General features: G+C 44.8%; 1 protein-coding gene across 5 annotated transcripts in view; it reads left to right on the forward strand.

Moving 5' to 3' along the window:
• The window catches only part of LOC140204512 (uncharacterized), a 167,168-nt gene that overhangs the window by 4,179 nt on the left and 137,707 nt on the right, over positions 1–25,282 (forward strand). For 4 of the 5 annotated variants that reach the window (XM_072271217.1, XM_072271218.1, XM_072271216.1 and 1 more), the window contains exons 2-3: positions 4,956–5,013; positions 21,445–22,230. In XM_072271217.1, coding sequence (XP_072127318.1) covers positions 21,543–22,230 — 688 coding nt within the window. In that variant the 5' untranslated portion in view covers positions 4,956–5,013; positions 21,445–21,542. The remainder of the gene's footprint in view (positions 1–4,955; positions 5,014–21,444; positions 22,231–25,282) is intronic. The other variant, XM_072271219.1, reaches the window with a different exon arrangement.

Genomic DNA, 25,282 nt, shown 5'->3' on the forward strand with positions numbered 1-25,282 from the left:
GGTCTCTCTTCACCTCTCCTTTTTCTCTCTCCCTCACTCCTTCCCTCTCTCTACCCTCTGTCTCTTCCTCTCCACCCCTCCCTCCCTCTCTCTCTCTGCCCTCTCCGTCTGCACCCTCTCTCTCCCCTGCTCTCTCCTACTCTCTCTTTACCCATCTCTCTCACCTTCTCTTTCTCACTCTCCCCCTTTCTCTCTATTTCCCCTTTCCTTGCTCTCTCCCCCTCACTCTCTCTTCCTCACTGTCCCACTCCTTCTCCCTCCCCTGTTGCTCTCCCTCACCCTCAATTCTCTCACTCCCTCTGCGTCTCCCTTATCCTTTCCCTCACCCCTTGCCCCTCCCTGTTTCCCCTCCACCCCTCTCTTTCCCTTTCCCTCACTCTCTCTCTCACCTCCCCTCTCTTTCCCTCCCTGTCCAGCCTTTCCTTCTCTTGCCCACTCTATCTCTCCCCCTCTTTCTTTCTCTTTTCCTCTTGCTCTCCCTGTCCTCTCCTTCTCCACCCTCTCTCTCTTTCCCTCTCCCTCTTGCCCTGTCTCTCCCCTCCTCCCATCTCTCACTGCCCCCTCTTCCTCTCTCCCTCTCTCACATCCCCGCTCTCGCTCACTCTCACCCTCCCTCTTGCCCTCTTCCTCTCCCTCTTTCCCTCACTCTCCCGCTCTCTCTACACCCTCTCTTACTTCGCTCTCTCCCCCTCTCTCCCTCTCCCCTTCTTTCACCTTCCTCTCTCCCCTCTCTCTCCCTCACTAACTTCCCTCTTTCCTCACTCCCCTCTCCCTCTCTCCTCCTGTCCATCTCACTCTCTCCCCTTCTCTCTCTCCCCCCTTTTTTCATTCTCCTTCTTGCCCCTTATCCCTCCTCCCTCTCCCTTTTGCTCACTCCCTTCTTGCTCCTCTCCCTCTGACCCCTCTCTCTCCAATCTCTTTCTCTCCATTTCTGTTCCTCTCCACTGTCCCTCTCTCTCCCACTCACATTCTCCCTCTCTTTCTCTGTCTGTCCCTCACTCTCTCCCACTCTCTCTCCGTTTCCTGCTCTGTGTTCCCGCTGTGTCTCCCCCTCCCTCTCCACCCTCTCTCTCTCCTCTTTCTCTCCCTTTCCCTTTCCCTCTTCCTCTCTCTCCATTCCTCCACCCTCTCTCATCCACCCCTCCCTCTCACTCTCCCTCCCTCCCTCTCCCACACCCTCTCCTCTTTCACTCCTTTGCATTCTCTCTGCATTTTCTTCTCTCCCTTGCCCTCTCTCCCTCTCTCCATTTTCTTTCTCCCACTCCCCCTCTGTTTCTCCCTCTCTACACATCATCCCCCTCCCCTCTCTCCTCTCTCCCTCTCTCACTCTCTCTCTCTGCTTTCCTCTTGCTCTCCTTTTCCACCTCCTCTCTCACACCCCCCTCTCTCTTTCTTTCCATTTCCCTCTTGCTCTGTCTTTCCCCTACTCCCCCTCTGCCTTACCTGCTCTCCCTATCAGTCTCTCTCCACTCCTGCACCTCCCTCTGTCTGTCCCTTGCTCCTTCACTCTCTCTCACTCTCTAGCCTTTCCTCTCTCTCATTCTCTACCCCTCATTCTTTCCCCTCTCTCCTCCTCACCCTCACTCTCCTCTCTCTCTCTTTCCCTCACACCCTGTCTCCCTCTCTGTCGGCCTTGCTGTCTCTCTTGCCCTCCCTCTTACTCTTTCCCTCTCTCCACCTCTACGCCACTCTCTCTCTTATTCTTTTCTCTCCCCACTCTAACTCCCCCTCCCTTTTCCACACTCTACCTCTCTCCCTCTCTCTCGTTTGCTCCCTGCCCTGCTCCACCCCTCCTCTCTCTCTTTTACTCTCCCCCCTCTCTCTATCCCCCTCTATCCCCCATTCCCCCCTCTCTCCCCATCCCCCCTCTCTACACCCCCTCTCCCCCCTCCTGTCTCCCCTTTCTCCAACTCTTCTCCCAATTCTACTCTTTTCTCCCCCTTGCCCCTACCTATCTCAAACCTTGCTTTCCTTCTCCCTTTCTCTCCCCACTCTCCCTCTCTGTTTCTTTCCCTTTTCCTCCTGCTCTCCCTCTACTCTCCTTCTCCTCTCTCTCTCTCTCCCTCTCTCTCTATCTCTGTATCTCTCTATCTATCTTTCTCTGCCTTCCTATTCCCTTTCAGTGTCTCTCCACTCTTTCCTCTCTCTCTTTCCCTCTCTCTCCACCCTTCTCTCTTTCCTTCCCCCCTTGCACTGCCTCTCCTTCTCCCCCCTCCTTGTTCACTCCCCCTCCCTCCCCCTCTCTTTCTCTCTCTCTACTCCTCCCCCTTTTTTCACTCCCCCTCACCCTCTCTCTCCCTCTTTCCTACTCTCTTTCCCCTCTCTTACCTCACTCTCTCCCTCTCTCTCCCTGTCTCACTCCCTCTCCTTCTGTCCCTCTTCCTCTCCTGTCAATTACCTTCTCTCTCCCCTCCTCTCTCTCTCCATCTCTTTCTCTCCTTTTTCTCTTTCTTCCCTTTCTTCTACTTGTTCCTTATCCCTCTACTCCCTCTCCTCCCTCTTACTCTCCTCCTCTCCCCCTCTCCCTCTCACACCTCACCTTCCCCTCTCCCATCACTCTCTGCACCTACTCTCCCCACTCTTCCTCTTCCCCTTCTTACATTCCTCTCTCTCAACCTCCCCCCAATCTAGTACAACTCCTCCCCTTTCTCTACCCCTTCCTCTCCCTGGTCTAACCATTCTTCTCCATTGTACTACTTTCCCGCAACCTTGCCTCTTCCTACATCTCCCTCCACCTCTCCTTCTGCTCTCTGCCTCTCTATCTCCTCCACTCTCTTCACCCCTGCCAGCTCTCTTTCTCTCTTTTGTCATCCTCTCTCACCTCTCTCCCCCTCTCCCCCCCCTCTCTAATTCCTTCTCTCTTTCCTCACTCTCCCCCTTACCTCACTGTCTCTCCCTCTCTCCCCATTCTCTCAAACTCCCCTCTCTCTCCTCATCTTTTTTCCCCTTTCTCTCCCCCTCACTCTTTCCCCTTTGTTTTTCCATCTAGCTCCTTCTCCTTCCCTGTCCTCCTCTACCCCTTCTCACTGCCCTCTCTCCCTCCTCACATCTCCTTGCTACCTCCTCTCCCTCCACTCCACATCCCCTTTCTCCCCTTTCTACTTTTTTCTCCCCCACACTCTTCCCTATCTCCCACCTCTGTCTCTTACTTTCCTTCTCTCCTTCTCTCTGTTTACTTTCCCCCCTCCCTTTCTCTCCCCAACTACTCTCTTTCCCACTCCCTTTCTTCCCCTCTTTAACTCCCCCTCTCTTTTTTCTCACTCTCCCCCTCTCCATGTCCCTCTTCCTCTCGACCTCTCTCTCACTCCCTTTCCCCCTCTCCTTGTCTCACTCTCCCCTCTATTTTTTCCTTTCCCTCTCTCCCCCCCTCTCCCCCCTCTCTCCCCCCTCTCTCCCCCCTCTCTCCCCCCTCTCTCCCCCCTCTCTCCCCCCTCTCTCCCCTCTTTTTTCCTTTCCCCCTCTCCCCCCTCCCCCCCTCTCCTCCCTCTCCCCCCTCTCCCCCCTTCCCCCCTTCCCCCCTCTCCCCTCCCCCTCTTTTTCCTCACTCTCACTCTCTCCCTCTTCATCTCTCTCACACACTCTCTCCTCTCTCACTCTCTCTCACACTCAAATACACACACACACACACACTCACACTCACATACAGACACATATGCACTCTTACACACAAACTCACACTCATATATATACACACACACGGACACACAGATACACTCACACACACTCACATACACACACACACATGCGCACACGCAAATACATTCTGACACATACACATGCACACTCACATACAAACTCACACTCACATGCGAACACAGACACACACTCACTCACTCACTCACACTCTCTCACACACACACATACACATACACACACACCTGCCCTGTCACAAAAACAAGATGATCTGTGTTTTTGTGTGCTTCTTTATATACAATAGTGACACACTGACGGTGGGAAGAATGGGGCATTGTATCTTACAGCCCAGCTTGTTCATACTGACCATGAACTAGTCCCTCATGCTGAGTGTGGGTGGTTGGAGTGGGATGATTCTGAGCTCACATTGGAATAAATAGGCCAAAGACCTCCTGTGACCAGTGTGCTCTAGAAATAGTTCTGGAACGTGGAGATCAGGGGTTGGATCTGGCTTATGCCAACTCTACATCCCAAAACATCCACGGGGGTTCCTATGCACGTACCTCATCCTCATTCGAGTGTTTCAGTGGACCTGGAACTTTGTTGTTGGAAGGTTCAGTTGTGAAGCCCACAGACAGGAACCTGAACCCTCTCAACTGTCACATTCCTTTTTCTGGACTTGACAGACAAGATATTTATTTATTTTTTCGAGATGCAGTGCAGAATCGCCCCTTCAAGCTGCACCACCCAGCAACCTTCAATGAAACTTTACCCTAATCACAGGGCAATTTACAATGACCAATTAACCCACCACCCGGTATGTCTTTGGGCTGTGGGAGAAAACCAGAGCACCCAGAGAAAACCCATGCATATACGTGTGTGTGTGTGTCTGTGTGTGTGTGTGTTAGCCCTGTGTTGAGTGTACTTCTTGTCATCTTCCATTTATGGAAACACGCACGCACGCATACCTTATGTGTAGTCATATATATTTAACTAAAACACAACTGTCGCACCTCACATATGCACTGATTACAACTTACACAGTCACTCCCACACAGTCAGTCATAACTCACTGTCACACCAACACTGACTGTAACACATACATCATTGCCAGACCAATAGATCAGTGTTCAGACGCTGGACTTTGGTGATAGTTCTGAGTCACTTCAGCTTAGTGGAGGAAGACATGAGTGTTCATTTGCCACTTCACCTGAGGGACATGCTGACCCTCAGATAGCACTGGGGTTCAGGGGAGTGGTGATGGCGAGGGACCAGAGGAACATTAGCTAGCTTGATGTGATTTGTTTCACTTTGACCAACAGAAGAATCTGCCTCGACTGTCTCCCACTACTCCAGATTCCACGCCTTCCTCCACTGAAGGTAAGCCTTGCTCGTGAACCCTTGCCATATCTGGTGGCTACTGCCCTTTGCTTTATGTGTTGGTTGTGGGAGGAGGTACCAATGCAGAGTGAGTCTTTTTTTATATAAATTCCATGGAGCCAAGTGAGAAGATTGGGTTGGGAAATGTGGAAGAGGCAGAGTTTGATGTTCTCTTTTGTCTGAGGTTATTAGGAGATTTGTCAGATTGAAGTTATTCAAAGTAAGTTCGTTATTAAAGTATGTAGATGTTTCTGTGAGATTCATTTTCTTGAAAGTATAGTATTTACAGAAAAAAAAGAAATACCATAGAATTTAGGAAGGACTATAAGGTTTATAAACAGACAAACAGCCAATGTGCAAAATCAAATAAACTGCAAATACAAATAAATATGAGAACATGAGTTGTTAAAGGTCCTTGAAAGTGAGTGTGCTGGCTGTGTAATCAGTTGAGAGTTGAGAAATGTGAAGTTATCCAGAAGCTTGATGTTTGTACGTAATCATCATTCCTGAACCATTAAACTGCCCTACACCTGATGACTAGTAAGTGAGAAAAGAGCTGGATGGTAGGGGTCCTTTGATGATAGGTGCCACTTTTGTGTGTCAGCACTCCATGCAGTGGTGAGGTGGGTTTTGTCTGTGATGGACTGGTTGCATTTTTATCAAAAAAAAAGTGTGATCACAATACCAACTCCAGTGAATTCTATTGTCACTTCTCCCTTTACCTTATTCCATTGTTAAGTCTCTTTTTAACTTCCTCTGCTATGAGAGAACATCCCCCAACAACTGAGCCGCTGTGATGGGTATTCAATGTCCACTGCCAAGGGACCTTTTCAGTCAAGCTCAGCTTTTCTACACAAAAGCCTGATGCTTGTAGGGATCAAAGTAATGTTTTTGAGTGAGGTAAATTTCTAAACAATATTCCTTTATTTAGCTTCTTGTAAATGGGAGCCAGTCTTCAGTTTAAATGTAAATGGCAAGCAGTGATCAGTTTAAAGTTGAAAGGACAGTTTTGCAACAAGCAGCGCTGTTTATATAGCAGTTGGGCTAACTGCTCATCACATGCAGTGTAAAACAATGGGATTATGTTAATTAGGCCTGCATCCAACTACGTCCACACTACGCCGGATAATTTTGAAAATGCCGGTTTTGAGTAAAAACGACAGGCGTCCACACCTAAGCGTTTTTCAAAATATCTCCGTCCACATTAGGCGGATATTTGGGCGAATCTCCTCCTACTGGGTATGCGCAGGACACACACAGAAAACAAGCGAGGAGGAAACGATATACTTCGTGCGCGTTTGTCCAGTTACAGAGTAGAAGAACTTTAAAGGAATTGCTCTTGGCTCTCGCACAGGAGGACTTAAAACTTAAAAAAAAAACCAAATACTGGAGCGTATGGAGGCAACCGACATGTATGACCCAGCTGACGACGAACATTGAAAAAACTAACTCTGTTACATTAATAAAGCACCTTGTTAATATATAAAAACGTCTGCATCAGCGTTATCTTGTATTTCCATACAATGTTACATTAGGCTGTTACACATCTATTGTCAGAGAAGTACTTGCATAAACAGGTAAACCACCTTCATACAAGCAAGGACAGAAAAACGGCGAAGTGAGTATACTTATTTATTCAGTAAGCTATGTGGTCAACTGGCTTCAGTCTCGTCCGTCTGTTCCGAAATTGTTAGGGTGGTGGCGTTCAAGAAAAACAACGAACATCTGTTCTGGCACATCATGACAGCGTTTTTAAATAGTCAAAAAAGCTCACTTTACAATTTAACTCTCACGTCGTTCACACCGACGTGACGCGTGTTATAACAGCTTGCGCAGTACCAAGCAGAAGCAGAAAAAAGCATTGTTGTTGTGGTGTTGTCATGACAAGCGTTTTAAATCTCTCCGGTTACCCCAAACACACTACACTGGATATTAAGCGTTTTCAGATTTATTCACTCTGGAGAGTGTTTTCGAAAATCTCCATTTTCGGGGGCTGAAAACGCTGGCTCAGTGTGGACGGGAGGGCAAAACGAAGAGAAAAAGCTTCGTTTTCAAAAATTATCCAGCGTAGTGTGGACGTACCTTAAGGTTATTTCATTCAAGGAAGCTTGCAGATCTGTTTGATACTATCACTTAACACATCAAATAACTGATCTATTAATAGTTTGGAAGATTTGTGTGCTTAAGAGTTAGCATTTACCGCTTTAATTGTGGGTATCTGGGAATCTCTGTTATCCAGAATTTTTTAGACCACCAGTGTGAAAAGATGCATATTTGAAGGAATATCACATATATGTGAAGTCACCCACTAGGCAGGAAAATTAAATAAATGTAAGAAAGCAGTCAGGCTCATTAGCAATGGTCCAGGAACATCAAGAAGAATGGGCAGAAAGACAAGGTGAACTAGAATTCATTCCTGCAAACACGAGGAAATCTGCAGATGCTGGAAATTAAAGCAACACACACAAAAGATGCTGGTGAATGCAGCAGGCCTGCTGCGTTCACCAGCATCTTTAGAATTCATTCCTCCGCCTTCATTTGCTGCAATGGGCCATTTTGTCTGCAACTCGTTGGCATGTCTTTTTAGCTTTTGGACTTGTGTTTGGAAATCCTTTGTGTTTTTAAAATCATTTTGTAATAAATTAACTATGTTTAACTTCATTAGTTGGAAGTATTACTTCCTTGGTAGGGACCCACTGCTCAAATAGTGAGTATTGGCAACTAGAGATGCCATGGAGGATAAACAGGGAAGTGAACTAGTCTTTGAAGAGTCGGGAGTTACAGTATAACCTCCTTTTGGTGAGGGTACCCTTAACTATCTATATCGGATAGGGCTTAAGATCTCTGTTGAGTTTAGAACTTCATGGTCAGCAAATTCAATACCATCACAGCACTATTCCATTAGATCTCTTCCACACCTTCAAGTGAGAATTAGGTGTGATACTCCAGCCGAGGCTTGCTTCTTGAAGGCTTTAACATGGCTTTTTGCCTTTATGCCTGAGTGTTTCATGCATCTTTTTGTTTTAAGGAACATAATATTCAATTTTCAATATCCTTAAATCCCAGGTGGCAGTCCCTGTGTTTTTAAAACTATTGTACCATATATCACCTCTCTTCACTTCCTTACATTACTTAATGGTTCTTTGCCCTAAACTATACTTGCTACATGTTTACTCTTGTTTCCAGTCTGGCATGTCCTCCCTGAGTCTGCTATTGTCCTCTGTTTTTTACTGCGTTTATAAGGGAGGTTGTAAACTGTCAAATGAACAATGCCCTATGTGCACAAGTTCAACTCATTTATGGCATATATCATGAAATCGTTATTTTGCAGTAGTAGTGCACTGCAAAGCATAAAAATATAAATTTACATACATACATAAATAAATAAATAAATAAATATATATATATGCTGTGGAAATACTAAGAACACCAGAGTGACTTCGAGTGCCATTTTAAGAATTTGTTAACATGATATCATGGAGAGTCTGCTGCAGTCTCCACCGCCACCAGAGCTCGGATTTTTGGGTTGTGCAGAGCTCATATTTATACAGCAAGACAAGCAACTCTTCATAACTTTGTTTAGCATTCCACAGTCAGTACATGATTAATCGTTTAAAAGACATGTCAATTATCTCTCAGTACCAGTCTAACAGTTCTCTTTGTTCCCTGTTATCAGGACTCACAATTTACCCCCAGGCACATTCTCCCTCCTGGTTCCAGGGGCTTAGTATCTTCTTTATTGGAGTTCCTAGTACTGCACTTAGCATCCAAGGTTATTCTTGACTTGCATCAGCAGTCCTAAGTCCAGCTGCTCCAGTATCCCATCATACACTAGTTTTAACCATTTCTACCACAATATGTATCATTAAATTAAATAAGTAGTGCATAAAGAGAGGAAACAAAGTAGCAAGGTAGTGTTTATGGGTTCATTGTCCATTCAGAAATCTGATGGCGGAGGGAAAATAGTTGTTACTGAAAGATTAAGTGTGTGTCTTCATGGCTGCTGTACCACCTCCTCGATGGTAGCAATGAGCAGAGGGCATGTCCTGGGTGATGGGGGTCCTTAAAGAGGGATGCCACCTTTTTGAGACATATCCTTTTGTAGATTTGCTGGATGCTGCAGAGGCTAGTGCCCATGGTGGAGATGGCAGAGTTTACAATTTTCTGCAGTTTTTACCAATCCTGTGCAGTGGCCGTTTAGAATGCACTCCATGGTACATCAGGAGAAATTTGCGAGTGTCTTTAGTGACAATATATTCTCCTTAAACTCCCATTGAAATATAACTGCTGTCATGCCTTCTTTGTAATTGTATTAATATGTTGAGACCAGCTTAGATCCTCTGAAATGTTGACACCCAGGAACTTGAAACTGCTCACCCTTTCCACTTCTGATCCCTCGATGACGATCAGTGTGTTTTCCCTTGACTTCCTCTTGCTGAGGTCCACAATTAATCCTTTGGTTTTAGTGACATTTATGGTGAGGCTGTTGCTGCGACAGCACTCATCCAGCTGATCTGTCTTGCTCCTGTAGGATTCCTCATCATCGTCTGAAATGTTGCTATCAATAGTTGTGTTGTTGGCAAACGATGGCATTTCAGCTATGTCTACCCACACAGATGAGAGAGAGAGTAGAGCAATGGCCTAAAGACACATCCTTGAGGTGCACCAGTGTTGTTTGTCAGCAAGGAGGAGATGTTATTTCCAATCTGTACAGATTGTGGTCTCCCAGTGAGCAAGTCAAGGATCCAGTTGCAGAGGAAGGTACAGAGGCTCAGGTTTTGTAGCTTGTTGATTAGAATTGAGGGTATGATTGTGTTGAACGCTGAACCGTAGTCAATAAATAGCAGCCTGACGTAGGTACTACTACATATATCAGCAAAGGTGGAGATCCTACTCCCAGTTCTGGTAACTCCCTTATTCCTCAGACAGGAAAGAGTTGTACAGCAGAGACCACTATTGTTTTGCTTCCTGTCCTTGGTAAATTTTATGTGCTGACTGGCACAGCCCCTTTAATTGCATGGTCAGCAATTTTCCAAATAGGTTTACTATCCAATGCCCAGAATATCAGTCACCACAGTCCTGGGTACTGAGGACAGTCATAGTTTTATAGCATAGTTTGCTTTTAACACACCCATTCAGTGCCAACCAGCAGCCCATAGTTTCCATTGGATTTGCCTGAGGTTGCTGTCTCTGTCACTCAATGTAAGGTTTACAGGCCCAAGTCACTCACTCACTTTATTGAACAGGGTTGCAATCTTTGCAACAGCAATATCTCTGGTGATACCTCCATATCTAAAGAGAGCTGCAAACAGGGGCTTACCTTCATAGGCCAGGATGCACCCGACCTTTCCAATTTCAAGTACCAGCCATCTAAATTAACCAATTTCCTCTCCAACTACCTCCTTTATTGCGACATTAGCACCACCATATTTTATAAAGATGAACGCAAGGGGCTTATTTTGTGCCCTCTCCATAACCTCCATATGAATACCCCTCTTCACTCCCTTGTTTCCATGCTCCACCATCGTCTCCTATCTGCAGACATCTGTCACATCCACTTATCACCTCCCAGTCTCTGTCACAATTCCAGCTCTCCCCTCCTCCATCTGCTCTCCTCATCCAGATTCATCCACTGCCTGCCTGCCCTTGCTCCACCTTTTCCTTCAACTTTTTACACTGGCTATTTCCCTCATTTCAGATGAAGGGTCTTGACCTGAAACATCGACTGCCCATTTTCCTCCGTAGAATCTGCCTGACTCACTGAGTTCCTCCAGCATCTTGTGCATTGCCTTTCCCTTTACTTGACTACTTCTTTGGAATGCATGAGGTCGGAGATGCTATTCAGCCCACCATGCCTGTTCTATCTTACTGTAAAATCATACTTATTTTTTCCATCTGTCAGATTCCTGCACCAGCGTCTTATCCCACAACATCAAAAAATCTACGAATCTCTGTCTTGAATATAGGCCATAGGACTATAAGGTAAAGGAAAAGAAAGGCTGTTTAGTTCATTGAGTCTGTTCCACATTCAATCAAAGCTGAACAACGCACACAAAATGCTAGAGGAACTCATCAGGTCAGGCAGCATCTATGGAGGGGAATAAACAGTCAACGTTTCAGGCTGAAACCCTACATGGAACTCAATCAAGAAGGGGTCTTGGCCCGAAACGTCTGCTGTTAATTCCCCTCCATAGATGCTGCCTGACCTAATGAGTTCCTTCAGCATTTTATGCGTTGCTCAAGATTTCCACCATCTACAGAACCTCTTGTGTTTACAATTAGTGCTGATTTCTTTTTCTACCATTTTTGCCTGTAACCTTTAATTGTCTTACCAGTCCAGCATCTATCAATCGCCATCTTAAATATACATAGACTTGGCCTCCATAGCCACCTGTGGCTATGAATTTCAGAGATTCACCATCTTCTGGCTGAATTCCTCCTTATCTCAGTTTTAAAGGCACACCCAATTATTCTGAGTCTGGACTCAAAATTATTCGTGATATTCCAAATCAGATGTTCTGATGTTCTGGTCACCGAATTATAGGAAAGATGTCAATAAAATTGAGAGAGTACAGAGGAGATTTACTAAAATGTTGCCTGGGTTTCATCTCCTAAGTTACAGAGAAAGGGTGAACAAGTTAGGTCTTTATTCTTTGGAACGTAGAAGGTTGAGGGGGGACTTGATAGAGGTATTTAAAATTATGAGAGGGATAGATAGAGTTGACGTGGATAGGCTTTTTCCATTGAGAGTGGGGGAGATTCAAACAAGAGGACATAAGTTGAGAGTTAAAGGGCAAAAGTTTAGGGGTAACATGGGGGGAACTTCTTTACTCAGAGAGTGGTAGCTGTGTGGAACAAGCTTTCAGCAGAAGTGGTTGAAGCAGGTTCGATGTTGTCATTTAAAGTTGAATTGGATAGATATATGGACAGGAAAGGATTGGAGGGTTATGGGCTGAGTGCAGGTCGGCGGGACTAGGTGAGAGTAAGAGTTCGGCATGGACTAGAAGGGCCGAAATGCCTGTTTCTGTGCTGTAATTGTTATATGGTTATATCAGAGCCTTATAAAGCCTCAGCAGTACATCCTTACTTTTATGTTCTGTACATTCAATAGGTTGCAAAGCAATACCTATATCTTAGTGGCTATATTTCATTAAGAGTTTGAGGAGATTTGGTATGGCACCAAAGACACAGGCAAATTTCTACAGATTAACATAGAGAGCTTTCTAACTGGCTGCATCACCATCTGGTATGGGGGGGGAAGTGGGGGTAACTACTGCACAGGATCGAAGTAAGCTGCGGAAAGTTGTAAAATTAGTCAGCTCCATTATGATATCTAGAGTCCATGGTATCCAGGCATCTTCAAGAAGCAAGGCCTCAAAAAGGTGGCATCCATCATTAAGGACCCCCATCACCCAGGACATGGCCACTTCTCATTGCTACCATCAGGAAGGAGGTAGAGGAGCCTGAAGACACCATTCAATGATTCAGGAACAGCTTCTTCCCTTCTGCCATCAGATTTCTGAATGGACATTGAACTCATGAACACTACCTCACTACTTTTCTTTTGCACTACTTATTTATCGATTTAACATACGGTGCCTATAAAAAGTATTCAACCCCTGGGAGGTTTTCATGTTTTATTGTTCTACTGCATTGAATCACAGTGGATTAAATTTGGCTTTTTTGGCACTGATCACCAGAAAAAGACTCTTCTATATCAAAGTGAAAACAGATCTCTACAAAGTGATCTAAGTTAATTGCAAATATTCATCCCTTTTAACATGACACCCAAAATCGTCACAGGGTGTGACTAACTGGTTTTAGGAGTCACATATTTACTTAAATGGAGATCACTGTATGCAGTCAAGGTGATTGTAGCAATTGATTGTAGCAAAAATACACCTGTATCTGGAAGCTGCAACTGCTGGTGAGTCAGTATCCTGGCAAAAACTACACCATGAAGACAAAAGAACACTCGAAGCAACTCCATGAAGAGGTTATTGAAAAGCCAGGAGATGGATACAAGAAAATTTCCAAATCACTGAAGTCAGTTAACTCAGTTAAGTCAGTTAACTCAGTTAAGTCAGTTAACTCAGTTAACTCGGTTAATCAGTTAACTCAGTTATGAAGCAATGGAAGGAATATGGCACAGCTGTAAATCTGCCCTAGGTCAGGCCATCCTCAAAAACTGAGTGACCGTGCAAGAAGGGGACCAGTGAGGGAGGCCACCAAGAAACCTGTGACAGCTCTGGCTGAGTTACAAGCTTCAGTGGCTGAGATGGGAGAGACTGAGCATACAACTGTGGCTTGGGTGCTTCACCAGTCACAGCTGTATGGGAGAGTGGCAAAGAGAGAGCCACTGTTTAAATAAAAACTCATGTGAAATCGCAGTTAGAGTTTGCCAGCAGGCATGTGGGAGACTGAAGTCAGCTGGAAGAAGGTTCTATGGTTTGATGAAACCAAAATTGAGCTTTTTGGCCATCAGATTAAATGCTATGTTTGGCTTAAGCCAAACACGGCACATAATCAGAAACACACCATCCCTACTGTGAAGCATGGTGGTGGCTGCATCATGCTGTGGGGATGCTTCACTGCAGCAGGCCCAGGGAGGCTTGTGAAGGTAGAAGGTAAAATGAATGCAACAAAATACAGGGAAATCCTGGAGTCTGCAAGAGAACTACAACTTGGGAGAAGATTTGTTTTCCAGCAAGACAATGACCCTAAGCATAAAGTCAAAGCTACAAAGGAATGACTTAAAAACAACAAAGTTAATGTCCTGGAATAGCTAAGTCAGAGTCCAGACCTCAATCCAATTGAGAATTTGTGGCTGGACTGGAAAAGAGCTGTTCACTCATGATCCCCATGCTCAACTCTGACAAGAGTTTGAGTAGATTTGTAAAGAAGAGTGAGGAAAAATTGCAGTGTCCAGATATGCAAAGCTAATAGAGACCAATCCAAACAGACACAATACTTAATTATTGCCAAAGGTGCATTTACTAAATGTTGACTTGAAGGGGGTGAGTAATTATGCAATGAATTATTTTGTGTTTTATATTTGTAATTAATTCAGTCCAATTTGCAGAAATATGTTTTTATTTTGACATGAAAGAGTATTTTCTGTTGATCAGTGTCAAACAAGCCAAATTAAATCTCCTGTGATTCAATGTTGTAAAACATGAAAACTTCCAAAGGAGGTAAATACTTTTTATAGGTGCTGTATATACTGTTTCTTCTTCTTCATGTGCCTAGGACATTACAGGCATGGGCGATAATGGCTTTCCACATCGAACAATCCCATACAGCGTCAATGATATCTCGCACACTTGGATCTGTTAGTTCTTTCACAGTGTCCATATATTTTCTTCTTTGCCTTCCTCTTCCATGTTTCCCAGGCATACGGCCTTGTAATGTAAGGCATTCTATCTCTCCCTTTCTGATGACATGGCCCAGGAATTTAAGTTTCCTCTCATTTAGTGTTCTCATTAAAGATCTTTTTGTATGGGCACGTTGGAGTACTGTCTCATTAGTTACCCTATCTCTATATGATATTTTCAGCATTCTTCTAAGAAACCACATTTCTGTTGCCTCTAAGTTTCTTTGGAGTTCTGTTGTTAATAGTCGATGTTTTGGAAGCTGTATATACACTTACTGTAATTCACATTTTCTCTCCATTGTTATGTATTTCATTGTATTGCTGTTACAAAGACAACAGATTTCATGACATACGGTATGCTGGTGATTTTAAACCGGATTCTGATTCTGATCTTCAGTCATTCTCCTAAATTCACCTCATATGGCAACCCTTTCATTCCCAAAATTATTCTACTAGAGTCTCTCCAATGCCAGCACATCCTTCCATATGTGGTCCAAAGCAGTACACAGTACTCCAAATGCAGTCTGACCAATACTTATAAAGCCTTAGCATTACATCATTACTTTTATGTTCTAGTCCTCATGAAATGAATGTTAACATTACATTTACCTTCTTTTCGACCAACTCAAAAATCAGAGGTGCAAAGGGGACTTGGGAGTCTTTTTGCAGGATTCTGTAAAGGTTAAGTTGTCAGTTGAGTCGGTGGTAAATGAAATGTTAGCATTCATTTCAGGAGGTCTAGAACAGCGGTCCCCAACCACCGGGCCACAAGGAAACGATATGATTTGGCGATATGAGTCAGCTGCACCTTTCCTCATTCCCTGTCACGCCCACTGTTGAGCCATTACGCATGCGAGGTCATTACCCGCGCGTCATCCATTTCAGCGCGGGAAGGAGATCAACTCCTTGAGCTTGCAAATGATGGCGGGCTGAAAGTATGTTTGACATAACATCTCTGCCGGCATTCTGGATCAAAGACAAGGCTAAATATCCTGAGATAGCCACGAAAGCACTGAAAACGTTGCTTCCATTTCCAACGTATCTCTGCAATGAATGCAACGAAAGCTAAATTGCAGAATAGACTGGACATCAGGAACCCCGTTCGAGTATCGCTGTCTCCCATCACCCCTCGATAGGACCGTTTTGTTGCAGGAAAACAATCCCAGGGCTCCCACTGATTCAGCGATATTGGTGTGTTGCGATGATTTTATATGTTCATATGGGGAAAATATGTGCTGCATGTTTAATATCCAAACGATACTTAAAATGTTATGATGCTATTGACTTATATAACAATTACAGCACGGAAACAGGCCATCTCTGCCCTTCTGGTCCATGCTGAACGCTACTCTCACCTAGTCCCACCGACCTGCACTCAGTCCATAACCCTCCATTCCTTTCCTGTCCATATACCTATCCAATTTTTCTTTAAATGATAATATCGAACCTGCCTCTACCACTTCTACTGGAAGTTCGTTCAACATTTACTTCAAGCTCCCCTGTCCTCCCCTGATAATTGACTTATTCATGCGAGGAAAATATGCGCTGTGTGTTTAATATTAAATTCGTTAGATAAACCCTTTTAGAAACGAATTTGAGTGTATTAGCTGATTATCTGTATTCCGGTCGTGATTAACACCCACCCCACCCTCCCCGAAAAGAATCGCCAAAAACGATTTGTGGAAAAAAAAAACGTACAAGTATGCGCAAGTTACGCATGCGCACTGGTGCCCACGCAAGGCTTCATGGTCATTGTAGTCTTTCTCGGGGTAAACCCAGAGTATTTGGCTGCTACTCTTGGCCTTTGGCAACCCCACCCCCCCACAGTTGGCCGGTCCGCAAGTATATTGTCAATATGAAACCGGTCCGCAGTGCGAAAAAGGTTGGGGCCCCTGATCTAGAATATAAGAACGAGGATGTGATGCTGAGACTTTCTAAGGTATTGATCAGACTGCACTTGGAGTATTGTGAGCAGTTTTGGACCTCTTTTCTAAGATAAGTTGTGCTTGCATTGGAGAGGGTCCATAGAAGGTTCAGGAGGACGATTCTAAGATTGAAAGGGTTAACGTATGAGGAATGTTCGATGGCTCTGGCCCTGCACTCACTGGTGTTTAGAAGAATGAGGGGGGATCTCATTGAAACCTATTGAATATTGAAAGGCCTAGGCAGAGTGGATGCGGAGAGGATGTTTTCTACAGTGGATGAATCTGGGATCAAAAGGCAGAGTCTCAGAATAGACAGATGTCCATTTAGAAACAGAGACAAAGAGGGATTTCTTTAGCCAGAGTGTGGTGAATCTGTGGAATTCATTGCCACAGATCGCTGTAGAAGCCAAGTCATTGAGTATATTTAAAGTGGAGGTTGATAGATTTCTGGTTAGTCAGGACATTGTTGGTCTCAGGGAGAAGGTAGGAGAATGGAGTTGACAGGAATAATAAATTAGCCATAATGGATTGGTGGAGCAGACTTGATGGGCCGAGTGGCCTAAATCTGCTCCTTTGTTTTATGGTTTTATGGTGTTATGGTCTAACCTGCAAAATACCCTAAGAGAATCCTAAACTGAAACTGCCTTTGCACATCCGATTTCTGAAACCTCTCCTCATAGCGTCAGTGGCTGAGCCTCCGCAGCTTACTGGGATAGATTGTTTCAAAGATTCACCATCTTCCTAAAGAAATTCCTTCTGACCCCATCATATGAAATTATGACCCCTGGTTCTGGACAACCCAACCTTGGGAAATGAATCCCTCTGTTGACCCTGCATGTTGCAATGGGATTGCACTTCATTCTTCGGAACTTCTCTTCAATCATGTATCATTCAGATAAAAAGGAAGCACAAGGGCATGACAAGGCTATCGCTCACCGGTGGTGGACATGAAGCGCTGGGCGATTGTGAGCCTTCTGCTAGTCAGCTCTCTTGTTTCATGCTCATCCAGGCCCAATCTTTTCTTCCCTACTAAAGAGGATAGGATACCCTCACACCACGGTTGTTCTGTGGCTTTCGCTTATTATCCTAATTTACTTTCACAGTTTTCCTCTGTCTGCTTGCTGCCTTTTTAGAGCATAAAACATTGGAGCAGATTTAGGCTATTTGGCCCTTTGAGTCTGTTCGGCTATTCAATCATGACTGATTTATCTTCCCTCTCAACCCCATTCTCCTACTTTTTTCCCATAACATTCAACTCCCTTACTGATCAAAAGCCTATCAACCTCCACTTTAAATATACTCAATGACTTGGCCTCCACAGACATCTGTGGCAATGAATTCCACAGATTCATCACCCTCTAGCTGAAGAAATTTCTCCTTTGTGCTAAAGAGGTACCCTTCTGAGAATGTGCCCTCTAGTCCGACTATCTCACTATTGGAAACATCCTGTCCATGTCCGCTTTGTCTAAGCCTTTCTATATTCAGTAGGTTTCAATGTGAAAGCCCTCATTCTTCTAAAATCTCTTCATACATTAACCATTTCTTTGCCAGGATCATTCTCAGAATCCTCCTCTAGACTCTCTCCAATGCTAGCGCATTCTTCCTTAGGTAAGGGGCCAAAGACTGCTCACAGTACTCCAAATGTGGTCTGACCAATGCCTAATGAAGCCTCAACATTACATCCTTTCTTTTATATTTTAGTCTTCTCAAAATGAATGCTAACATTGCATTTGACTTCCTCACTACCGGCTCAACCTGCAAGTTAACCTTCAGGGAATCCTGCACCAGGTTTCCCAAGGCCCTTTGCACCTCTAGTGTCAGAAATTTCTTCCAGTTTAGAAAATAGTCTATGCTTTTATTCCTTTTTCCAAAGTGCATGATCATACATTCTCGACTACCAGGCTGCGAGCGTGTGCTATCGGGCGCAAAAACGATATGATTTGGTGATATGAAATGATATGAGTCCGCTGCACCTTTCCTCATTCCCTGTCACGCACACTGTTGAACTTGAACACCCCCCCGCCCCCCCTGTCAGCCGCAAGAATATTGTCAATATTAAACTGGTCCGTGGCGCACAAAAGGTCTGCCACTTCTTTGCCCATTCTCCTAATCTGTCCCTTCTGCAGACTCCATGCTTCCTCAGAACTACCTATTCCTCCACCTATCTATCTATTGTCCTATAGTAGATCTGACTTGAATTCCTTATTTATTTTAATCTATCTTTGGTCATCCAGGGTGCTGTAGCCTTGGATCCTCAGTCTTTTTTCTCTCGTGGACTCCAATTTTTCATTTGTTCCCTTCTAATGATCATGAGAATGAATAGAAACAAACATAGCAGGAGCCGTCAATCTGAGATAAAATCAAAACATGCTGGAAACACTCAGTTGGTCAAGCAGTGTCTGAGGGAAGAGAAGGAGTTGGTCAGAAATGTGAAAGGGAAAACAAATTAGTTTTAAATTGCAGAGAGAGCATGGGGGAGGAACATATAAGGCTAAGGGAATGTCTCTGAAAGAGTGAAGCCAAGATTGACTTGGGTATAAGATGTGATGAAATTATCTGGTTCAAAGGTTAGCAAGAGAGAGAAAACACAAAGTGTCATGCCCGTCTCCACCCAGGTAACAAGAGTCATCTGGTACTTGTTTCCAATTAATCATCTGCAGCTTATTTAAACCCAGCCCTCATTCAGAGTTGTTGTTCACTCATTGAACCAGCCAGCCTCAACCAGCTGCTCCAAGCCTTCAGTTACCTTGTTGTGTTAGGTATCCATTCTCTCTTGTTTTGTAGCCCCTGGAGGCTTGTTATTTTTCAGTTTATTATTAAATGACCACTCTCTGTGGTTGGGTTAAGTCTCCTCTTCATTTCTTGATACAAAGGAGTGTAAAAGCTGTGAGGTGCACAGTGAGAGACTCAGGCTATGCTCACAGACAGAATTAAAATGAGCCAGGATTACAGTGTTGCTCAAAACCAGGACTGGCTAGATCTGACACAAATAACCAGAGCTTACCTGAGCATGTTGGGGGTGGTACAGTAACGTAACAGTTAGCTGTTACAGCACCAGCTGTTAACTTGGTTGATTTCTGTCGCTCTCTGTAAGGAATTTGTACGTTCTGACATGACAGTATGGCTCGGGTTTCCTCCCACATTCCATATTAGATTATGAGGACACTCAGTCCTCGTTTATTGTCATTTAGAAATACATACATTAAAAAATGATACAATGTTCCTCCAGAGTGATATCACAGAAACACAGGACAAACCAAGACTAAAACTGACAAAACCACATAATTATAACATATAGTTATAACAGTGCAAAGCAATTCCATAATTTGATAAAGAGCAGACCATGGGCATGGTAAAAAAAGTCTCAAGTCCCGATAGCCCCAACATCTCACGCAGACAGTAGAAGGGAGAAACTCTCCCTGCCATGAACCTCCAAGCGCCGCAAACTTGCCGATGCGGCACCATTGGAAGCACCCGACCGCAGCGGACCCTGAGCGTCCATCCGAAAACTTCGAGCCTTCAACCAGCCCTCCGACACTGAGCACCATCCTCTGCCGAGCGCTTCGATCCTGCCTCGGCCGCCGAACAGCAAGCAAAGCCGAGGACTCGGGGCCTTCCCCTCCAGAGATTCTGGATCACACAGTAGTAGCGGCAGCGAAGCAGGCATTTCAGAAGTTTCACTAGATGTTCCTCCGTGTTCTCACATCCATTTTCATCAAATCAGGATTGTGCATGGCACCCTACTTGACAGATTACAGATATCACCACCAGAGTGGCCCCTGCGAGCTGCGTCGTGCCGCTATCTTCTCCTCCCAACTACAACATGCTCAGGTAAGCTCTCACTGTTTGTGTCAGATCTAGCCAGTCATGCTTTTAAGCAACACTGTAATCCTGGCTTATTTTAATGTTAGCACAGCCTGAGTCTCTCACTGCACCTCAGCTTTTACGCTCCTTTGTATCAAGAAATGTAGAGGAGACCACCCAACCACCGAGACAATTTTGTGGAGAGTGGTCATTTAATAATAAACTGAAGAATACCAAGCCTCCAGGGGCCACAAAACAAGAGAGAATGGATACTTAACACAACAAGGCAACAAAGTAACTGAAATATGTACAGATTAGGGTTAGTGAGCTGTGGGCATGTGATGTTGGTGTCAAAAGCATGGTGACACTTGCATGCCCAGCCAATTCTCACTGATTTGATCACTGCAAACGATGCATTTTGCTGTATGTACATGTGACAAATTAAGCTGATCTTGAATTTGATTTTTAATCAGAAAGTCTGCAGTGATCCCCAGACAGAAAGTGGGAAGCTGTTCTGCAAGCTTGCATAGGGCCTCATCATACCAGTGTGAGGCACCACAGATGGACAGGTTCAGGTGGAATGGGAATATGAAGTAATGTGACTGAGAGCTCTGTTTTGTCACTACAGTCTGAATGCACGTGCTTCATAAGGTGGATTGAATCACATTACTTTATTGTCATATGCGCCATAGTGACAGAGTTTGGAGTTTAATTCCAACATTATTTGTAAGGAGTCTGTATGTCCTGCTTGTGAAATGTGTTGTTTGTCTCCAGGTGCTCCAGTTTCCTCCCACAGCCCAAAGAGGTACCGCTTAGTACATTGTAAATTGTCCTGTGGTTAGGCTAGGGTTAAATCAGGAGTTGATAGGTGACAGGGCCGGAAGGGTCTATTCTGCACTGGACCTCAATAAACAAACAAATAAATAAACAGATAAATATATGTGTACATAACAGTGCAGTGAAATTACTAGCTCTTGTGAAACTCACAGAGTACAGAGTGTACACAGTAATAATAAATATAATACTGCAAAAAGCATAAAGTGACAGAATGGTGTAAGGGTGAAAATGCAGTCTGAAAAAAGGTATTATTGATGAAAACCTGTATCAGGACTGCCACCTTGTTATTGCAGTTTGATAATTGGCAAGGTGGGTTGGTGAGCAAAGGCAAAAAGAAGGTTGATTTGGGGGCATGGGAGGAGATGTGAAGGAGATGTGTTAGAGGAAGGTTTTGTTTATGTGGATGTGGTGAGCAGATCTGTTACTGGAGGCACAACCTTGATGTGGGGTCACCAATGACCGAGGACTTCCTTGCTCCCCTGTCCCATTCAGGTGCCAGTGAGGACTTCTTGGAACCCCAGACGGCACAAGACCTGTCAGATGACGACGTCTCAACGGACACTTCCCTGTACTGGGGCACCCCTCGCCAGATGTCCCTGGACTCGGCCTTGTCATGCAGAGCATCCCTCATTCAGGCTGGTTGCTTCCCATCCAGCAGCCTGTCCGACCTCACTGAGAGGGGGTTTGGAGATGGAAGAAGTGGCTGTGGGTTCTTGGCAGCTGATACACCCCACACGACTAATAAGCAGCATTCTGCACCCAGGGGCATAGTCCGAACTGAGACAATCGAGGCTTTTCTGGTGGAAGACAAGGATGACATGGAGAAAGATCACATCGATCTGTCTGGAGTGTTGGAGCAGAAAGAGAGGGAAAGTGTACCTGAACTGAAGGCCGGTGCAGAAAGAACCAAACCCAAACCAAGGGATGCAGAGAACTGGGACCCATTGCTCTGCAGCCCCGTTCCATCTGCCTCAGGAGCTTTTCTGCTCAGCCAAGACCACGAGGAGACTGAGGTTCCAAGACTGGGCCTTGATGAGACTGTGACACAGACCCCAGTCAATCCAATAGGGGCCTCCAATGACCAGAAGGATCTTGAGAGGCCTGATATGGAGACTGAGATGGAAGGAGGGTTGAACCTGGAAAGCACCATCTCCAACAAGGAGAAGGTGAAGTTTACAGAAGTCCTTGGGGTGATGTCACTGGCTGCCAAGCTCCAACTGCTGAGGGAGATGGAAGAAGAGCAGCTGTCTTCAGATCCCTCACTGCCATCTGTCTCAGGTAGGAGGGCAGGGCAGAAAGTCAAGAGCACCTAAGGGTGTGTAGAGATGCCTGAGATAGTGGCCAACTTCCAGAAGCATGCTGAGGTGCTAATTCAGCTTTCCTTTATGTAAAAGAAATATTTGATAGCTTGGAGCCTGTACTTGCTGGGGTTTAGAAGAATGGGGGTGGATCTCATTGAAACCTAATGAGTATTGAAAATGGCCATGCAGAGGATATTTCCAATAGTGGGAGTGTCTAATTTGGCAGGGGGATGTGAACCGGAGTGATGGGGCAGTTGTTTTACAAACAGAGGCAATGTAAAAAGGGGACAAAATCAAACAGGACTGAAGGTGTTAGATTTAATGCACGCAGTATACAGAGTAAGGTAGGTGAACTTGTAGCGCAGTTACAGACGTGAGCATCACTAAGTTGTGGCTACAAGGAGATTATAACTGGGAGCAGCATCCAAGAATACACATTGTATCGAATGGACGGGCAGTTAGGCAGAGGGTGTGGGGTGGCTTTGTTGGTAAAAAATGAAGTCAAATCATTAGAAAGAAGTGACATAGGATTAGAAGGTGTAGAATTTCTTGTGGGTCGAGCTAAGAAACTGCAAGGGTAAAAGGACCCTGATTGGAATTATATTTTGCTCCAAACAGTAGCAAAGGTGTGGTTTACAAATTACCCTTAGGGGCCAATGATCATAATAATCCCCTGCAGACAGAAACAGGTGAATTGGTTATGGGGAGCAAGGACATGGCAGACCAATTGAATAATTACTTTGGTTCTGTCTTCACGAAGGAGGACATAAATAATATTCCAGAAATAGTAGGGGACAGAGGGTCCAGTGAGATGGAGGAACTGAGCGAAATACATGTTAGTAGGGAAGTGGTGTTAGGTAAATTGAAGGGATTGAAGGCAGATAAATCCCCAGGGCCAGATGGTCTGCATCCCAGGGTGCTTAAGGAAGTAGCCCAAGAAATAGTGGATGCATTAGTGATAATTTTTCAAAACTCGTTAGATTCTGGACTAGTTCCTGAGGATTGGAGGGTGGCTAATGTAACTCCACTTTTTAAAAAACGAGGGAGAGAGAAACCGGGGAATTATAGACCGGTTAGCCTAACGTCGGTGGTGGGGAAACTGCTGGAGTCAGTTATCAAGGATGTGATAACAGCACATTTGGAAAGCGGTGAAATGATCGGATAAAGTCAGCATGGATTTGTGAAAGGAAAATCATGTCTGACGAATCTCATAGAATTTTTTGAGGATGTAACTAGTAGAGTGGATAGGGGAGAACCAGTGGATGTGGTATATTTGGATTTTCAGAAGGCTTTTGACAAGGTCCCACACAGGAGATTAGTGTGCAAACTTAAAGCACATGGTATTGCGGGTAAGGTATTGGTGTGGGTGGAGAGTTGGTTAGCAGACAGGAAGCAAAGAGTGGGAATAAACAGAACCTTTTCAGAATGGCAGGCAGTGACTAGTGGGGTACCGCAAGGCTCAGTGCTGGGACCTCAGTTGTTTACAATATATCTTAATGACTTGGATGAGGGAATTAAATGCAGCATCTCCAAGTTTGCGGATGACACGAAGCTGGGCGGCAGTGTTGGCTGTGAGGAGGATGCTAAGAGGATGCAGGGTGACTTGGGTAGGTTGGGTGAGTGGGCAAATTCATGGCAGATGCAATTTAATGTGGATAAATGTGAAGTTATCCGCTTTGGTGGCAAAAATAGGAAAACAAATTATTATCTGAATGGTGGCCGATTAGGAGAAGGGGAGGTGCAACGAGACCTGGGTGTCATTATACACCAGTCATTGAAAGTGGGCATGCAGGTACAGCAGGTGGTGAAAAAGGCGAATGGTATGCTGGCATTTATAGCGAGAGGATTCGAGTACAGGAGCAGGGAGGTACTACTGCAGTTGTACAAGGCCTTGGTGAGACCACACCTGGAGTATTGTGTGCAGTTTTGGTCCCCTAATCTGAGGAAAGACATCCTTGCCATAGAGGGAGTACAAAGAAGGTTCACCAGATTGATTCCTGGGATGGCAGGACTTTCATACGAAGAAAGACTGGATGAACTGGGCTTGTACTCGTTGGAATTTAGAAGATTGAGGGGGGATGTGATTGAAACGTATAAGATCCTAAAGGGATTGGACAGGCTAGATGCAGGAAGATTGTTCCCGATGTTGGGGAAGTCCAGAACGAGGGGCCACAGTTTGAGGATAGAGGGGAAGCCTTTTAGGACCGAGATTAGGAAAAACTTCTTCACACAGAGAGTGGTGAATCTGTGGAATTCTCTGCCACAGGAAACAGTTGAGGCCAGTTCATTGGCTATATTTAAGAGGGAGTTAGATATGGCCCTTGTGGCTACGGGGGTCAGGGGGTATGGAGGGAAGGCTGGTGCAGGGTTCTGAGTTGGATGATCAGCCATGATCATAATAAATGGCGGTGCAGGCTCGGAGGGCCGAATGGCCTACTCCTGCACCTATTTTTTCTATAATATAATAGAAATCCCCCTGCAAATTGAGAAGAAGCAGCTAAATTAAGATATCAGTGTTACAGTGGAATAAGGGGAATTACAGAGGCATGAGAGAGGAGCTGGCCAAAATTGAATGGAAGGGGACACTAGCAGGGATGACAACGAGCAGCAAGGGCTGGAATTTCTGGGAGCAATCCTGAGGGCATGGGATAGATACATTCCCTAAGAGGAAGAAGTATTCTAAAGGCAGGGTGACACAACCACGGCCGACAAAAGAATTCAAAGCCAAAGAGAGGGCATATAATAGAGCAAAAATTAGTAGGAAGTTATAGGATTGGGAAGTTTTTAAAAACCATCAGAAGGCAAATAAAAAAGCCACAAGGAGTGAAAAGATGAAATATGAAGATAAATTAGCCAAACAGGACAACTTATCAGATATATAAAAGAGACGCGAGAGTAGATATAAAAAATTTTTTCACGTATATAAAAAGAGAGGCAAGAGTAGATATTGGACTGCAGTAAAGGGGAGATAAGAAAATGGCAGAGGAACCAAATAAGCATTTTGCATCAGTCTTCACTGTGAGAGATAC

This window comes from Mobula birostris, chromosome 10 (genome assembly GCF_030028105.1).
Source record: "Mobula birostris isolate sMobBir1 chromosome 10, sMobBir1.hap1, whole genome shotgun sequence".
NCBI lineage: Eukaryota > Metazoa > Chordata > Chondrichthyes > Myliobatiformes > Myliobatidae > Mobula > Mobula birostris.